Source organism: Pristis pectinata, chromosome 2, assembly GCF_009764475.1.
Source record: "Pristis pectinata isolate sPriPec2 chromosome 2, sPriPec2.1.pri, whole genome shotgun sequence".
Classification (NCBI taxonomy): domain Eukaryota; kingdom Metazoa; phylum Chordata; class Chondrichthyes; order Rhinopristiformes; family Pristidae; genus Pristis; species Pristis pectinata.
In genome coordinates, this window is record NC_067406.1 from 116,174,529 (window position 1) to 116,191,945 (window position 17,417).

Consider the following 17,417-nt stretch of genomic DNA (forward strand, 5'->3'; position numbering starts at 1 on the left):
CAGTGGAGGTTGCTCTGGATGAAGCTGGGACTTACATGCCACAGTGAAGTGGTCACTCCTACAATAATTAACGTGGACAGATGCATTTGCAACAGGTAAAACAAAGAGGACTAGGAATAATGCCCAGTGTCAGTTTACTTAGCACCTGTTGTCAACTTAATCTGGCAGCCATGTCCTCCAGAACCTAGCCAGCTTGGTCAGTGGTCATGCTGAGATAAAACATTGAAATCCTCCAAACAGAGCACAATCTGTGCCCTTGGTACTTCAGTGTTTCTTTAAAATGTTGTTCAATGTGGAGAAGTATCAAATTATCAGCTGAGGTCAAATAATAAATGGTAATCAGCAGGAGTTTCCTTGCCTGCGTTTGATGCTATCTGATTACATCAGTGTTAAGGACACTCCTAGCTGTAGAACTGTGGTGCCAACTAAGGTGGGACAAAGTGTATCCAGGGATTGTGAGGGCAGAGTTCAGGACTTCAGCTGGTTGATTTTGGGAGTAAATCTACAACTTAATGTTGCTTGACTAATCTGTGGGTCAGCTCTTCCAATTTAGACACCAGTTTCCAATTATTCAGGGGGTGCTGTTTGCAAGGTTAACTGATCTGGAAGTAATTTACTGTGTCCTAATCCTGTGTTTAGATCAATTTAAGTGATCAGTCCAATTTTCTTCTTATTTGGTTTAATTTATCTGATAATCTCAAATGACCAGCTGGGCCACTTCAGGGTCACCAGAGTCACAAGTAGGCCAGACTGGGTACACCTTGCAAACGGCACCTCTTGAATAATTGGGAACTAGTTCCCGGCAGCATATTTCCTTCTCTTAAGGATCCCGATAGGTTTTTGATGACAATCTGATAGTTTTTAGGACACCATTCCCAATACTACTTTTAAAAAAATTCTAGATTATTTTATTAACCGAATTTAAACCAAACAGCTACCATGGCGATCATTCGGGATTGTTAGTTCAGGCCTCTGGATTACTCCCTTAGTTACAGTATATGACCAGTACACTACTGCTTCTTGCCTTCTGAAAATTAAATGCAGGTCTCTTCAGTCAAATTGCAAAATTAAATTTTTAAAAATAGTTTCCATTCATTTTTCAATTACTGAAAACCTTATTCTCAATGTCACTTACTTTCTGCAAGCTGTGTGTGAAAGAATCTTATAGTGACTATCAGGTATTGTTAGAAAACTCTCAGGGACCTTTCTAATTAAAAATGCACAAGCTGTGGGTTTTCTTGCAGGGAACCACTTCCAGCATAAATCAGTGCACTTAAGGCTGTGGAAACATCAGGGAAGAGTGGATAGTTTCTTGGAGGCTAATCCCCATTCATTCTAAGCCTCTAATAAAAAGACTTGCTGAGGAAAGAGTCCCAGCAACCTGAACAATGTCAACAACTACTTGCCTATTTTCAGGATTATGAGGAAAGTCTGTATTTAGTTCTAGGAACAACACTTTAGCATGGATGTCAAGGCCTCAAAGAAGAATGAGGAAGTTCTTAAAATTATATGAAAATTACTCTCACAAATGTGCATAAGCAATACCTCACTTTTTCTCTTCTTCCTACAAATAAACCTAAGTGTTCACTGACCAGTGATGACGCAGCTTTGCTATCCTCATGTACTGAAATGTATAGCTTCATACTTCAAAAATAATGTTGATGATCCAATGACTGAGGGGAATGTTACACTTTGGAGCTTTGCATGCTAGGTTTCTAGGGTACAGATCCACTTTCTATATTGCACATTTCTTGTAACCAGCAAAACCCTCATTGTGTTTTCACTGGAAGGGCCTTTGACTGATTGGCCCCTTATAAATTACACATTTGGCCTCAGTGTAGGTGTACATTTCTGGACACTGCACTATTGCATGGACATCAAGGCCTCAGAGAAGAAGAAGAAGAAGAGATTTACTTGAAGTATACCAAAGATAAGCTACTTGAAATGTCACTAGTGAAGCTGAGATTGTTATTGATAGTACAGAGAAAATAATGGGAAATTTCATACAGATTATAAAAGGTTTTGATATATATTTGAAAAAAGACTCTGCAGCTATAAGAGCAGAGGAGTGGCACTAATTGAATAACTCTTTCAAAGAGGCATGATGGGCCAAATGCTCCCACTTCTATGCCAGATGGAAGTTTCAAATAACCTGGATATTATATGTAATTGACTTGAATTATTATTAAAAGTGGCTGTCAATGAATGGTAAATTAATTTAATCTGTCTTATATCTAACAGTAAATAGCAGACACTGATATTCTGCGTAAAGTATCACTCTATTGGTATCAAAGACCAATAAATATAATAAAAGATTGGATAAGCTATGTGTAACTCATACCTGGCTAAATTAATTTTGCAATATTGGTATAAGTAACGTAGCTGACAATTTCCGATATTCTTACAAAACAGTTCATAAGTCTTTCAGAAAGCTATAAATGAGAACACTGTTCATTCTGCATTATAATCCTTCAGTAATGACAGCAACTATATGAACTTTAGGTAATTGTAAGGACAAAGTATTTCTCACTGAACTACATGAATTGTGTTTATTAATAATATATTCATTAACTATTATACTCTAGAGATGCTAAGTACACAATATGCTAACTCCCAATTTTTTTTATTCATAAACATTATTGCCGTAAGTTGTGCTGTTTCATATTCCCAAATATTGATCAGTTTTCAATATTCCGACTTAATCACTGATGTTTTTGTTTTGACAGACAGGTATTAAGCTTTTCACCAAGCTTTTGAATGAGGAAAGCCAGCTCCTCAGTTGCTTGAGACTTGTCTTCTAGAAGTTCATATCGAAGGCTTGAGATATCCTGTTTGATTTCTTTCAGTTCACCTGGGAAATAAGATTGCAATGTTAGCAAGGACACTAGGGAGCAAACTGTAAAATAGATATTGATTTAAAGAAATGAGATATGAAAAAGAACATTAGAAAAAATATACAATGCAATGTAGTCGGAAACACTAAATATAAATTGAAACACAAGTTATCCTGTTACAGGCAAATATAATGCTATTTACCCTGTTGCCAAAGATGGATTCTTTATCTTTCATCTACTTCCACATTCCTTACTTTTACTCCTACCATATTGCCTACTCCCATGTGTTAAATTCCACTTTTTACTTTTTAACTCATTCATGGAAGGTGGACTTTGTCAAGGTTTTATTTATTGCATTTATTGCCTGGTTTGGTAGGCTATTTCCAGGCCAGGGAATGATTAAGTCTGGAATCACAGAGAGGCTAGATGAGATCAGGTTGACATTTTTTTAATGAGATGTGGGCATCACTGTTAAGAAAGAACAGTGAACAGTGAAACATTTCCAACTCAGTATGGTATGTGATTTGTAAATTTGATAGACTATTGATATTAGGTTTATTTTTAATTCCAGATTATTTAATTAATTAAATTTAATTCCCGATTTGCCATGGTGGATCTAAACTCATGCCTCTTAATCATTAGTTCATGACTTTGACTATTTTGCTGCTATATTCTCTGCAAACTTCTTAATCATGGCTCATCCATTTGTCTAAATCATTGATGTATACCAGGAAATCCAAAGACTTAGTTATAAACCATACTAACAGCATTATAGACACTAAAATACTCATCAAATGATATACATTGCTTCCTAGAACTGACTCAATTTTAGATCTGCCCTGTTACTTTTTAGTTTTCTGACTATTTTGCCTTGGTGGAATTTGTCAAAAGATTTGCTAAAATCCACAAAGAATACATTAAATGCCCTATTCTCATTGACCTTTTATCACCTCTTCCAAAAGTTCAATTGACAAAAGCCGAAAGACAAATCTGTTGGAATTCTTTAAGGAAGTAATAGGCAGGACAGACAAACGAGAGTCAGTGGATGTTGTTTACTTGGATTTTCAGAAGGCCTTTGACAAGGTGCCACACACGAGGCTGCTAAACAAGATAGGAGCCTGTGTATTACAGGAAAGGTACTAGCATGGATAGAAGATTGGCTGACTGGCAAAAGGCAGAGAGTGGGAATAAAGGGGGCCTTTTCTGGTTGGCTGCCAGTGACTAGTGGTGTTCCGCAGGGGTCGGTGTTGGCTCTGCTACTTTTCACGTTATTAATGATCTGGATGACAGAATTGATGGCTTTGTGGCCAAGTTTGTGGATGATATAAAGATAGGTGGAGGGCCAGGTAGTGTTGAGGAAGCAGGGAGTCTGTAGAAGGACTTGGACAGGTTGGGAGAATGGACAAAGAAGTGGTAGATGGAATACAGTGTAGAGAAGTGTACAGTCATGCACTTTAATAGAAGGAATAAAGGCACAGACTATTTTCTAAACAGGGAGTGAATTCAGAGATCGGGGGTACAAAGGGACTTGGGAGTCCTAGTGCAGGATTCCCTATAGGTTAACTTGCAGGTTGAGTCAGTAGTAAGGAAGGCAAATGCAATGTTAGCATTCATTTCAAGAGGACTAGAATATAAAAGCAAGGATGTAATGCTGAGGCTTTATAAGGCGTTGGTCAGACTACATCTGGGGTATTGTGAGCAGTTTTGGGCCCCATATCTTAGGAGGTATGTGCTGGCATTGGAGAGGGTCCAGAGGAGGTCGATAAGAATGATCTCGGGAATGAAAAGATTAATGTATGAGGAGCGTTTGATGGCTCTGGGCCTGTATTCTGTGGGATTTAGAAGGATGAGGGGGGATCTCATTGAAACCTACTGAATATTGAAAGGCCTGGATAGAGTGGACATGGAGAGGATGTTTCCAGTAGTGGGAGAGTCTAGGATCAGAGGGCACAGCTTCAGAATAGAAGGACGTCCCTTTAGAACAGAGATGATGAGGAATTTCTTTAGCCAGAGGGTGGTGAATCTGTGGAATTCATTGCCACAGGCGGCTGTGGAAGTCATTGGGTATATTTAAAGTGGAGGTTGATAGGTTCTTGATTAGTAAGGGTGTCAAAGGTTACAGGGAGAAGGCAGGAGAATGGGGTTGAGAAGGAAAAATAAATCAGCCATGATCGAATGGTGGAGCTGGTGCAATGGGCTGAATGGCCTAATTCTGCTCCTCTGTCTTGTGATCTTATGGTCTTATATTAGTCAGACGCAAGCTCGCATTAACAAACCTGTTCTGACCACCCTCGGTTAATCTGTGCCTTTTTAAATGAAGATTTTCCCACCACAACCTGGCACGCAAAGAATCAATCTATCCCTTTCTTTATTAATAAACAACAGTAGCATTTTTGTGGTGTTCCAATCTACCCTGTAGCCAGAAAGGATTGGTGAATGGTGTGCAGAATTTCCCTTATCACCTTCCTTCTGAGAAGCCAGAAATATTTATTTCATACTGGCATGACTTTACAAAGATGTTAAGCTACTTGATATTTCCTTACCACATCCAATATTTCACGGTCCTGCTCCTCATACACTTATCTTTTACCTCCATGCATATTGGGCCCAGTGCTTTCCTTAGTTATCCCATTACAGTTTATTTATTGCATTTGATTTTCCTCGATTTTACTTATCAATACTTTTTCATGCTTTCTCTTTTCCTTCCCATTTTCCGGTTTAATTTCTTCCCTGAAGTTTGTATACTCTTCTAAGTTGTTGGCAACATGAGTTCTCTGTATCTTTTGTTAACTTCCCTTTTTGGCCTTTTCTTATTCCATGCCCATTTTCTGAATGGGAACATGCTTGCACTGAACCCTCACTATCTCCTCCTTGAACGTCTTCCACTGCACTCACAGAAGGAGAATATTTAAAACTAGGAGTAAAAGAGTAACTTGCTTAATGAATCTTTAATTTCCTAATCTGTGACATTATCTTGCAAGCCAGTTATCAGCAGATGCCCATGTCATTCAAAATCACTGTGTTGGTATTGAAACACATGACACCAACACATCACAAAATACAAGAGATTGAAAAAAAACAAACTTGGAAAGATGAGTTATTATCTAGAATTTGGACATTCAATCATGATATTGGTGTCTGATACACTTGTTCCAAGACTGCTTTTATCTTAAACCAAGGAGTGGGCTTTGTTTCAGTGATAGTGTTGAGTCAAAAGGTCACAAATCAACCCTACTCTGCAGTCTTCAGATTATAAACTAAATGGACACTTCAGCTGACAAGAAGTCAACAAGAGCTGGTGTCCTTGGAATATTTATCTCTCAGTCAATCCCTCAATCGCAGTTTAATTCATCATATGTTTCATTACTATCTGTGGAACTTCCCGTAGACATATCCATTGTTGCATTTCTCCACATTGCGGCATTTCAAAAATAGTTCATTGACCATGAAGTGCATTAGGATGTCCTGAGGTTGTTAGGCATGAAAGGGGAGAAAAGTGTGATAGCACCTCACAGTGTGGCTGGGGAATGGGGTTGCCCATTGCTTCTAACACAGGGAATATGCTAACTCTCTGCTGTTCACCAATTGCCATGACTGCAGCAATGCGACCAGCATTAATTTACATGTTGAGTGGCTGCATGCCTTAGCTGGAAGAAAATATTATGAGCTGCTATCATCATGTAAAGTTAGCCTGCACAACCTAAAGCCAGGCTTTATCTCTGAAAGGGGATGTATATTGTTATTGCAGGAGGTGGAGGAAATTATTGTGGAACTTGTTCTAATGTGGAAAAAATGAGAGAGTTGGTCTTAAGATTTTCCAAAGCTGCACTTCAGCCCTTGGTGCAGGTAGAAAGGAGAGGAGAACAAATGTATAGTTGTCTAGGAGCCCCTATAGATAAACTCAGTAAGCATTTCATAGTCATTCCTTTATCCACTACTTCTTCAAAAAAATCATTCAATATTTCAGGATCGTCCCAGTACAAATCCATATTGGGTCTACCAGACCTGCTAAAAAATTTCCAGCCGTTCAGTCACTCTGTTAACTATAGTAATTTCCCAGCCACAGATGTTAGGTTAACTGATCTGTAATTCCCTGATTTGCCCTTTTCATCTTTCCTTAAAAAGCAGAGTGACATGAACAAATTTTCAATCCAAAGGAATATTTTCCAAATCAAGTGAAATTTGGAAAATTTTTGTAATGTTCTCACCAACTTGTTCTCACCAACTGCCCTTGATCTCTCAATCAACCTCATCATGGCCCTTGCATCTTACTGTCTACCTGCACTGCACTTCCTCTGTAACTGCAACACTATATTCTGCATTCTATTATTGCTTTTCCCTTTGTACTACCTCAATGTACTTATGTTTTGAAATGATCTGTATGGAAGGCATGCAGTTACGCATGACAATAATAAACCAATTTCCAATTACCAACTACTTCCATGGAATCGAAACATCTGGCCTCGAGTATTTAGTCATATCTTCAACAAGAGCGGATAATTTATGGTGAACCAAAATTGCTATCCCACTGTGCGGGACCCAGTGTCAGTCCTGAATTTTTCAAGTAGGCAGCAGGCTTAATAAAAATTTTTAAGTATTTGTTTGTACAAACATAAAATTTTCTTCTGGAACCCTGCTATGTGACAACTTTACCAAGGTTGAAAATCATTGCATGGAGAACAAGATTGCTCCACCATTCCAGCATGGTTAGGTCTGTCCTCAAGATGCATTTGTTAGTGTAAACATCGGGGGAAAAACTCATTAACAACCCTGAGAATGCTGATAAAATAAACTCCTTCCTTCATCTTTGTTGTGCTAATGGTTGAAGATCAAACATTCCAATATCGAACAGTTCATGATCTTGGAGCAGACACATGGATGAATGTGGCACAATCAAAATGGGTGTGAGGTTAAGAGAGGTATTGTTGGGCTCCTAAATGGTAAGCTGGTGTCAGACCTATATTGCAGACTAATCGACATTACAATGTCCCCACTCGGTTTAATACTGTTTGCTGTTGGTTGCCCATGTTTTAATGTCTTCCCAAGTAAGATGTCAGGCACATTCCATATCACAAATGTACGAATGTTCACTGAATTTGGAATTGAATAGCACATAAAGCTCTTAAAATACACGTGTTACAGAATCTAGTTTTCCACCAATGTTCTTTTTATGGCAAGTGTTTCAAACATAGAGGTATATATTCCTCGTCCATACATCACTTTTGCCACTTGGATAAAACCCATGACATATTAGTATTGTCTTTAAGTTGCTTCTTCTTTAGCTCCGATTCTGTGTGACCTGTGCTGATGAACCAGATGCCTGACTTGCATTATAATTCCTGCATCCCAGTAGTGAAGACAGAAAGCCACCATATAATGAATTTATGTTTCTAACTTCTAGATAAGACACCTCATTTCACTAGGATTTAGCAGCCAAGGCTTCTTCAGCAGCCATTCCCAAACTTTGATCTACACCATCTCGAAGGACAAAGACAGCATGTGCATGGGAACACCTCCCCTGGAAATTTACCAGCATCTCTTTGTCATTGCAAAGTCAAAATCCTGGGACTGTCAATTTAGAACACTGCAGAAGTGCTTTTACAGCAAGGTTGGCAGCAGTTCAAGAAGGCAGTTTACTGCCAATTTAAGGGCAATTAGAAAAGAATAATACACCATGTCCGTGCATTGGTTTCTCTCTCCCTTTAATGAATGAATAAGAAAAACATGCTCACAAATACCTGTCTTCTAATCTAAAACAAACATTGTACCTTTATCTTTAATCCATAACCCTGTCAGCATTAACACATTAAGATGTTTTTGGCTTTTATTTTATTTCAGTGATTTATATGGAAATAGAAGTTACCATTCCAAAATATAAACACTGCTGTAATGCTTAATAAATATTTGAAGGCACCTTAAAATGCCTTTTATCAATATTAACTTTGTCTTGTTTAAGTAATATAGCATCACATAATAAAAAGGTTACATTTTCAAATCACATGCTCCAGCTTCAACCAAACCTTAAAAAAAAGCTGGGAAAAACACCCAGCATTGAGTATTGCAGGCTCATCCCAGCAGGTCTGCACTGTTGCTGAGCTTTGGAGGAAATTAAATTTCTAAGATGCATGGCTCACTACATCTATCTGCACACTTTAATAACACACACCAACTGACGGCTTCAGATACACAGATGGGATTGTTTTAAAACAGGTTGTTGTGTCACAATATTATTGCCTGAGTGGCAGTGACTCCATCTGTTTTTTCTGAAGTCTACTTTGTGTGTTGGTGGTTAAACCCTTGAACCAGGGCAAGATTTAATTGTGCTACACTATGATTTGCACTGATGTAAAGTCAAATCCGGTTTGAATGTAACCTAAGCATTAATTAAGAGTAATTGGATAGAAATTTCCTCAAAGCTGTTCTGGTTCTGATGCCATAATGTTATGGTAACTGCAATTATAATTTGAATGAATTAATGCAGCTTTATAAAGGGAGAAACAAACAACAGCTATTAGATTCTAGATTTAGGTAAGGCTGTCTTCCATGAGATAAGACAGAGTCTAAACTGAGGTAGATCAGGCATGTTGGCTTATATTCCTTCGTTTGTGGTCACTGGTCTCCAAAAATAATCAGATATGAAAAACTAGGTAGGTAAGAGCCAACATAAAGCTAAAAGTTTAAATAAAAGCAAAAACCAATGCATCTACTGGTGACTGAGAGAGGTACAAAGGAGTGAAAATGGTGGCAAACCTGAATAAAAACTACCAAAAGGAGTAGGAAACTTGCATGGCATCACAAAATAATTGCAAAATTTTATTATAATCAGATTAGGAAAAAAGAGTAGCCAGCAGAAATGTTGATCCATTAAACTGGATAATCATAACAGTTTGTAGAAAGTTAGAGAATGGCAGAGACGTTTAATGAGTTGTTACAGGAGAGCATGGTATCCCAGGCATCATAAGAAAACTAACATTAAATCAGAAACTGGGACCTGTGAAAACCAACATTGGCATTACAAGAGTGATAAATTAAAAAAAAGCATTGAAGTCCTCAGGATCAGCTGGTTCCTATTTAAGGGTTTTAACAAAGTAGTTTATTATAGATGCCCTAACTATAATTTTCCAAAGTTCTCTCATTATGGGAAGAATTCTTTTGGACTGGAATATTGGCATGTAACACCATTACTTAAAGAAAGGCAAGATATGGGAAACAGGACTTCATAGACCATTTGGCTTAACATCTGTTGTCATGAAAGTTTGAGAATCTACAGATAATGATCCTGTAAGCAAAAATCTTGAAAGTTTTCAATTGATCAGAAACTATCCATGTGGACAGGAGACAGTAGCTGAAATGGTACTTTGTACAAGGCGGTGTCCAGAGGCTGTGATAAGAGGGTAACAGAAACAACTAACCCATAATCCTTTTGACCATACCTTTCCTACCTTAGTAGCTGATGCCTCTGAAGTCAATTACTCTTCTCTTTTAAGATACCCAAATCTTTAATTGGGCTAGATTGTGCTCTACATCTGCTCTCACCAGGCGTAAGTTTAACCACGCTTACTGAGGGCAAGTTAGATTGGGCAGAACTCCATAGGTAGCTGGAAACTCATTCAGATACTCCCTGGATGCCCTGGAATGATTTATTTTAAATCCAGCTAAGCTGGGTTCTATTTTAAGATACTGACCTCCTTATAAGGATTATGTCACAGACTTGTCCCAAATTGAAACTTTTAACTTTATGTATAGGATCATGACAGCAGTCCCTGCACTTAGTTTAGCTTGTCAAAGCTGTGAGGAGTTGAGATGTTCAGACCCGGCACATCCCAATTCTGTGCAGAATCAAGTGATATCAGACAGGCAGGGGCAGGGCTCCAGCACTTCTCAGCTAACGTGCAGTAAGCAGAAGACATGCCATGGTTCCTACTCTTGATCACTATCCAGCATCCTTGCATTTAGAATGGCTCTTGATTGTAGAATGAGAACAAAGTTAGCATCACATGTGATACAAAATGAATAAAAAGCCAAAGGAGTCCATTCATTTCATTGGAGCCTATCTCTGTCAATGCTTATCCTTGGAGTTTCACTCTTCCAGCTCATCACATAATTAGAACCCCTCAGCCTTGGTACTTACGGTAAGTGTATTTTAACCCCTTTCTTTCAATGTTCTCATTTATATTTTTCCTCTCAAAGTAATAACAAGCTAACTGTAATTCAGTGAGTGTCCTTAAGTAATGGTTTATGATGTAGCCTTTACATGTAGTGTTGGAAAGTTCTTCAACCTACTAATGTTGAGTCAAACTCAAACATGATGGCACAAGCGTGCTTTGCAGTTGCAGTCCAGTGATTGAAAGTGAGAGCCTAGTTATTGACTTTAATTCCTCATGTGTCCAGCTTGTTGTGCACAAATATTGCCTGAGTTTTACAATGCAATATTGGCAATTACCTATGTAACTTCTGACATTTCACTACCAAGCTGACTGCAACTTCAGGATTTCCACAAATACAGGGAAGTCCTGAAGCTGTTGTCAGCTGCTTGCAGTATGTTTCACTGAATGTGTCTTATATTGGTCACCTCACTGAGTACAGTGTGGGAGCACTATTGGAATTGCAGTCACCAATCACCGAGGGAGTAATGTGCACCCTGCTCCAGATCAGATCTGACCTAGAGTAAACCACTTCTTTATAAATTTCAATGGAGTAGAATGGCAGCTGGGAATTCAGATGTAGCAGTATTCTGAACATTTTTAGAAAAATGAATTTATTTAAGATTCTTATTTCTTCAAAAGTATTTTTTTAATGTTTAACACTTTGACTAATTTTTAATAGTGTTTGAACACTGAGTGGCACAGGGACACAACAGTTAATGCTGCTGCTTCACAGCTCCAGAGGCTGAGTTCACCCCTAAGCTTGGGTGCTTCTGCGTGGAGTTTACATGTGCTCCCTGTGACTGTGTGGGTTGCCTGTTTCTGCACTGTATGAGCCTATGACTTATATGTGTCAGAAACAATATGAAAATGTTTGACATCTTTGACTGTCAGACTGAGTTGTTGGTCTAAGTTACTTCTGCTGTTTTTTTCACTTCATCTCAGAGCAACTACTGCAGCATGAACTTAAAGTCTAACTCAGCACACCTCAGGTCCATAGCCTTACTAAAGCACCACAAAATGGGGTAAATCTTACTGTAAATGCCATTAAGTAGACAATTTCCTGCATCTTTTTCTTCAAATGCATCTTAATTTACTGGAAGTAGGAACTGACTTCTGAATTTTGGTGAGTACTTTATCTCCTTAACCAATGATAATTAAAAATTGAAAAGGAAACAGATGGAGAAAGAAGTTGTGACAAATTAGGTGGAATAAAATGAGCAAGGGAAAGACTGAATTAAGGGACTTAGAAGAATAGAGATGGATTAGTAAAGGAAAAATTACAGAAGTTTAGAAATCTCACTAAGGATGTACTACATATGGCTATGTGACTCAACAATTTAAATAGTTCCTTTCCTTTTCCTAGTATTGTAATAAAAAATATGAAGTTGTTAAAAGAGTAGTTAGGCTGTTGTAGGAACCTTAAGTTTATTTGGAGAATTTAATGGGCAATTATTGGGAAGATCCAACAAATTAATAATAACAGGATGCTACAGTTTGTTTAAGAAAAATAGCAGAGCAAATTGATCAGCAAATTATGAACATTTGCAACTTATTTTGTATTTCTTCTTCTCATGAACTTGCTGAATGATTGGTGCGTTAATAACGTAATGTATCATTAACTCACCATTGCTTTACCTAATGCAAAAAGGCTTCTAGAAAGTACCCAGATGCCCAGATGGTTGAGCATGCTGAGGGTGTCAATGCACAGGTCTTGACACTGCTTTGTCTGAGCAATAGGACAGAAAGAGAGGGGAATTTTACAGCAACACTTGTACTCCAGAAACAAATTTCAAATTAAGATGGACTTTACTGGAACATGATAAGCCCTTTGAAAAGGAAATTGGATCCCAGTTATATTTTGTTCAATAATCTTTCTGAATGTTGCTGGTGCTTACCTTCATTAACCTCATCGTTTTCTTTATCAACTTGTGCTTTCAAGACATACCGTTTAATCAGTCGCTTCATTATTTGCTATGAAAGACAAATAAATTATTAAAAGAAGAGTATCAAAGAATATTTTTGAAAAGAAACGACTGTTTAAAATGAAAATCATTATGTATAATGATTATGCTGAATCTGGTGTTGTAGAACACAAGGAAGAAACTGGATTATGATGAAATAGTAATTCATATTGGCCAGTCTGACCCGAAATTCATGCACATACTCCATTCACATGATTTCACCTACCATTCAGCACCACCAAGTAGGTAAGTCGAGTATAATTCGAGGACCTGAATCTAACCTGCACCAATTGAAGCCATGCCTGCACCTCTTCAAGGAATGATGATCATTGCTTTCAACCACTAGAAGCCCTTGCACAATCTTTGAGAAGATTGCATCAAGCCAAGCAACACGAGGGACAAGAGTGGACACCTTGATTTTCAGGTATATTCTCAACAAATTAGTTGATGTCAGAGAGTGAAATCCTCTGTACACAGAGGTACAGTTCTATGGTAGAACATTGTTAATGAGGTCCACACCAGGAGTGAAGTTCCCAGGATCTAGAAGCAGTGGCAGGAAGGGTTTAATGACCCATATGCCTGGTCAATGTTAGTGAAAACATCAACGAGAAGGAGAAGACTCACTCTGACACTTGCAACCATGGGCATGTATATTGTGAATCTGTGCACTATAGAGACCTTTCATTTTGTTTTAATTCTATGCATAGAAATTTGATTGTCATGGTGAAATTGTAATTTAGTAGAGCAGTGATTATTGTGTACAACTTGGTAAGAGCGCCAGGCCCTCTTGATCTCTTGTAGTCTATTAAGGAGGAACAGGGATGTATTTTTTTCTTGGTTGTCAAGTTCCTGGTAATCTGTTAGGTTTATAGGTCTGCAGATCAATGAGGTGATGCAACCCTTGGTTAGCATGTTGCAGTGTGATAAACATATTTGACCAATTCCTGTTGTCTAGCAAGATCCATTCAATTTAACTGAACCACTTTCTGATGAAAATGTTGTTCATAATTTTTTTCACTTGAAGAAATTTTGAACACAGTGGTGAAAATGTTCTTATTTCTGTATGTTTTCAGTCTTATTAGAGATGATGAGACATCTTTCTCAAAGGTGGCAAAGTGAATGCAATAAAGCATAGGTTTTATAAGAAATAAATTGACTGTGACACTAACAGTTGACATCCTTTCAATTGATTTGGCAAGTCAAAAATATTCACAAATAGCACTTACCTGATATCTAGTTGGTTGGTTTATAATGCTGTTGAAACTTTGAGTTTCTGAAATCCTTAGATTAGACTGTGCAAACAGATTTAGCTGAGAAAAGCAAAATTTAAAAATCCTCAGAATCACAGAATCATACAGCACAAAATGAATCCTTTCATCCCATTGCAACTGTGGAGCCTTTTAGCACAGCTTAGCAACTGGTACCTCCATGCCACTCAAATTTCCCTTTCAAATGCAAAATACAGACTACCACCTACCGCCCTACCTCAGCTGATGGATGAGTGCTTCACCATGTTGAATAACACTTGGAAAAAGCACTGAAAGTAGCAAGGGCACAAAACATACTTTGGACAGGGACTTCACTATCCATCACCAAAAGTGGCTTGATAACATAGCTGCCAGATTGAGATACTGCCAACCAATGTGCAAACCAACACCAGGGATGAACCAGCCCAAACTCCTCCTCACCAGTCTACCAACTGCCAATGCATTTGTCCATCACAATGTTGGTCGGAGTGACCAGACTCATGGTCCTTGTCAGAGTCCCATCTTCATTCCAAAGTCATCTGCAATCATGCTGTGTGGCACTACCATTGTGTTCAATAGGATAGACACAGAAAAAGTATGGCAGCTCAAAACTGTGGACCATCAATGGCAGTGGAAGTACATTCCAGAGCAATCTGTAATCTCATGTATATTTCATTGCAAACAAGCCAGGGGAACACCATGGTTCATTGAAGAAGGTAGCAGATCTTGGTGTACATGGCATTAGGCATTCTTAAAAGTGAGATACAAATCTGGCAAAGCTGCAACACAGGACTGCATACGTGCTAAGCAATAATGCCACTATGTATCAGACAGAGCTAAGTAATATCTCAACCAATGGAAGAGATCAATGTTTCGCAATCTTATCACGAGTGTGGTGAACAATTAAATGACTAATGGGAGGAGAAAGCTCTAAGAACACACCCAGAACCATTGATAGTGGAATCTAGGTTGTGAGTGTCAAAGATAAGGCAGAACCATTTTCAGGCAGAAATGTTGAGTAGACAATCAACCTTCTAAGATTCCTACCATCACAGAACCCAGTCTTCAGGCAACTCAATTCATTCTGTGTGATAATAATGAACAATTAAGAGCATTGGACCAGGCTACATTCCAGATGTTGTACAGAAGACTGGTGCTAGAGAACCAGCTGAGCCCCCAGCCAAGCTGTTCCAGTGCAGGTACAAAAATGGCAACCACGAGGCAATATAGTGTAGTGGTTAGCATAACGCTTTACAGCACCAGCGACACGGGTTCAAATCCAGCCACTGTCTGTAAGGAGTTTGTACATTTTCCCCGTGTCTGCATGGGTTTCCTCTGGGTGCTCCAGTTTCCTCCCACAGTCCAAAGATGTACGGGTTAGGAAGTTCTGGGCATGCTACGTTGGCACCAGTAGCATGGCGACACTTGCGGGCTGCCCCCAGAACACTCCATGCAAAAGATATATTTCACTGTGTGTTTCGATGTACATGTGACTAATAAAGATATCTTATCTTATCTTATCTAGGTGTGCCCTGTCCACAAGAAGCAGGACAAATTCTCAGTTACCACCCAACAAGTTTACTTTCAACTATCAGCAGAGTGATGGATGGTGACATCAACAATGTTATCAAGCTGGACTTACCACCAGTAGATTTGCCCCCAAGTCACACACCATTCTGAGTCAGAAATGCATCACTGTTCCGTTATGGTCGCTGCAACCCTCCCCAACAACACGTTGGGATAACCTTCACCAGAAGGATTACAGCATTTGAAGGAAACGGCTCACTACTACCTTCTCAACGGCAATCAGGGATGGGCAATAAATACCAGAGATACCCATCCTGAAAAATGAATGAAAATAAATCTAGTTCACGTTTGAGGATAATTATTGACTCTGCTTTCAGCACTCTTTCTGCGGTGCATTTGAGATCAATTTCTTGGATAAAATTTTCCATTCCCCCCCCCCCCCCCATCACCAAGTTATTCTTCCCTGCTACTGATCTTAAATCTGCACTCTCTGGTTTCCAATCCTCTTGCTAGTCCAAATAGTTTCTATTTAGTCATGATTAAAGTTTCTGATAATTTGAACACCTTTATTAATTTTCACCTTTATCTGCCACAAGGAAAACAATCTCAACTTCCGTAGCCCATCCAAACAAAGGAATCTCCTTGGTGATATGACATATGTGGTGTCATACTGTTCAATGCCATCTCTACACAAGTTTTTATTGCAGCAGAGAATAAGATAATAAATGGGTGACTAGGTGCCAATGCAAAGCTTCATGTGCTTGCGTCATTTGAAAGAAGCCCTGCATTTTACTACAAAGGTTGATAAAGCTGTGTAGCGCACTGAATTATTAAAGACAAATATGTTGTCATAGTTTTTGATTATAGAATGTCTGCAAGATATTAATAAGCAAAATGAAAAAGCTACATACCAGCCATCAGCAGAAAACTAGCCACAGACGCGTAGCATACTGCACAAATCTCGTTCTGCATATTGGTTGTTGTCTTTAGATTTGCAAATCTATTATGTTACAAATGAATTAGTGTTGGGGCGTACTAAGGCCACGTGGTATGTGTCCCTAGGGAGTTCTTGTCTTGTACACCCCATTTGTTACTTTGATGCATATTATTTTCCCTTATAGTTGAAGTGATGAATGGGTGTTTATGCAACTTCATTAGATTCAAATCTGCAATCATTAATTTGAGAACACTTGTCAAAAGTGAAAAACTTGCTGTTGCAAGGGAACTACCGTTGAGAAAAATACCAAATAGCCAAATTCACACAAGCACTACACTAGGCCTAAGAACATAAAATGAAGTAGGGGTAGGCTAAATGGCTTCTTCAGCCTGCTCTACCATCCAATCAGATCATAGCAGATCCTGTATCTCATTCGCTTTCCTGCCTAAATCTACATATCTCCTAATTCCCTTAGTATCAAAAGATCTAGCCATCTTCTTGAATATACTCAATAACTGAGAAACCACAACCTTAAGTAGAAAATAAGAAATATTTACAAGCCTCTGGATACAGAAATTATTCAGCTCAGTCCTAAATAGCCAACTTCTTATCCTGAAACTTAGCCCATTAGTTTGAGATTCTCCAGTCTGAGGAAACACTTCTTGGCATCTGCCCTGTTAATCCCTCCCAGAATCTTATGTCTCAGTGAGATCCCTTTTCCTTCTTCCAAACACCAGTCAGCATAGGGCTTCTCTTGGCTTCCA

At 38.6% G+C, this 17,417-nt stretch overlaps 1 protein-coding gene across 1 annotated transcript in view; it reads right to left on the reverse strand.

The window, feature by feature from the left end:
* Positions 1-2,001: 2,001 nt before the first annotated feature.
* LOC127582420 (short transient receptor potential channel 3-like) overlaps positions 2,002-17,417 on the reverse strand; it is a 92,064-nt gene continuing 76,648 nt past the window's right edge. Inside the window, exons 11-13 of the mRNA XM_052037645.1 lie at positions 14,169-14,252; positions 12,877-12,952; positions 2,002-2,851 (exon numbers count right to left, since the gene is read on the reverse strand). Coding sequence (XP_051893605.1) covers positions 2,703-2,851; positions 12,877-12,952; positions 14,169-14,252 — 309 coding nt within the window. The 3' untranslated portion in view covers positions 2,002-2,702. The remainder of the gene's footprint in view (positions 2,852-12,876; positions 12,953-14,168; positions 14,253-17,417) is intronic.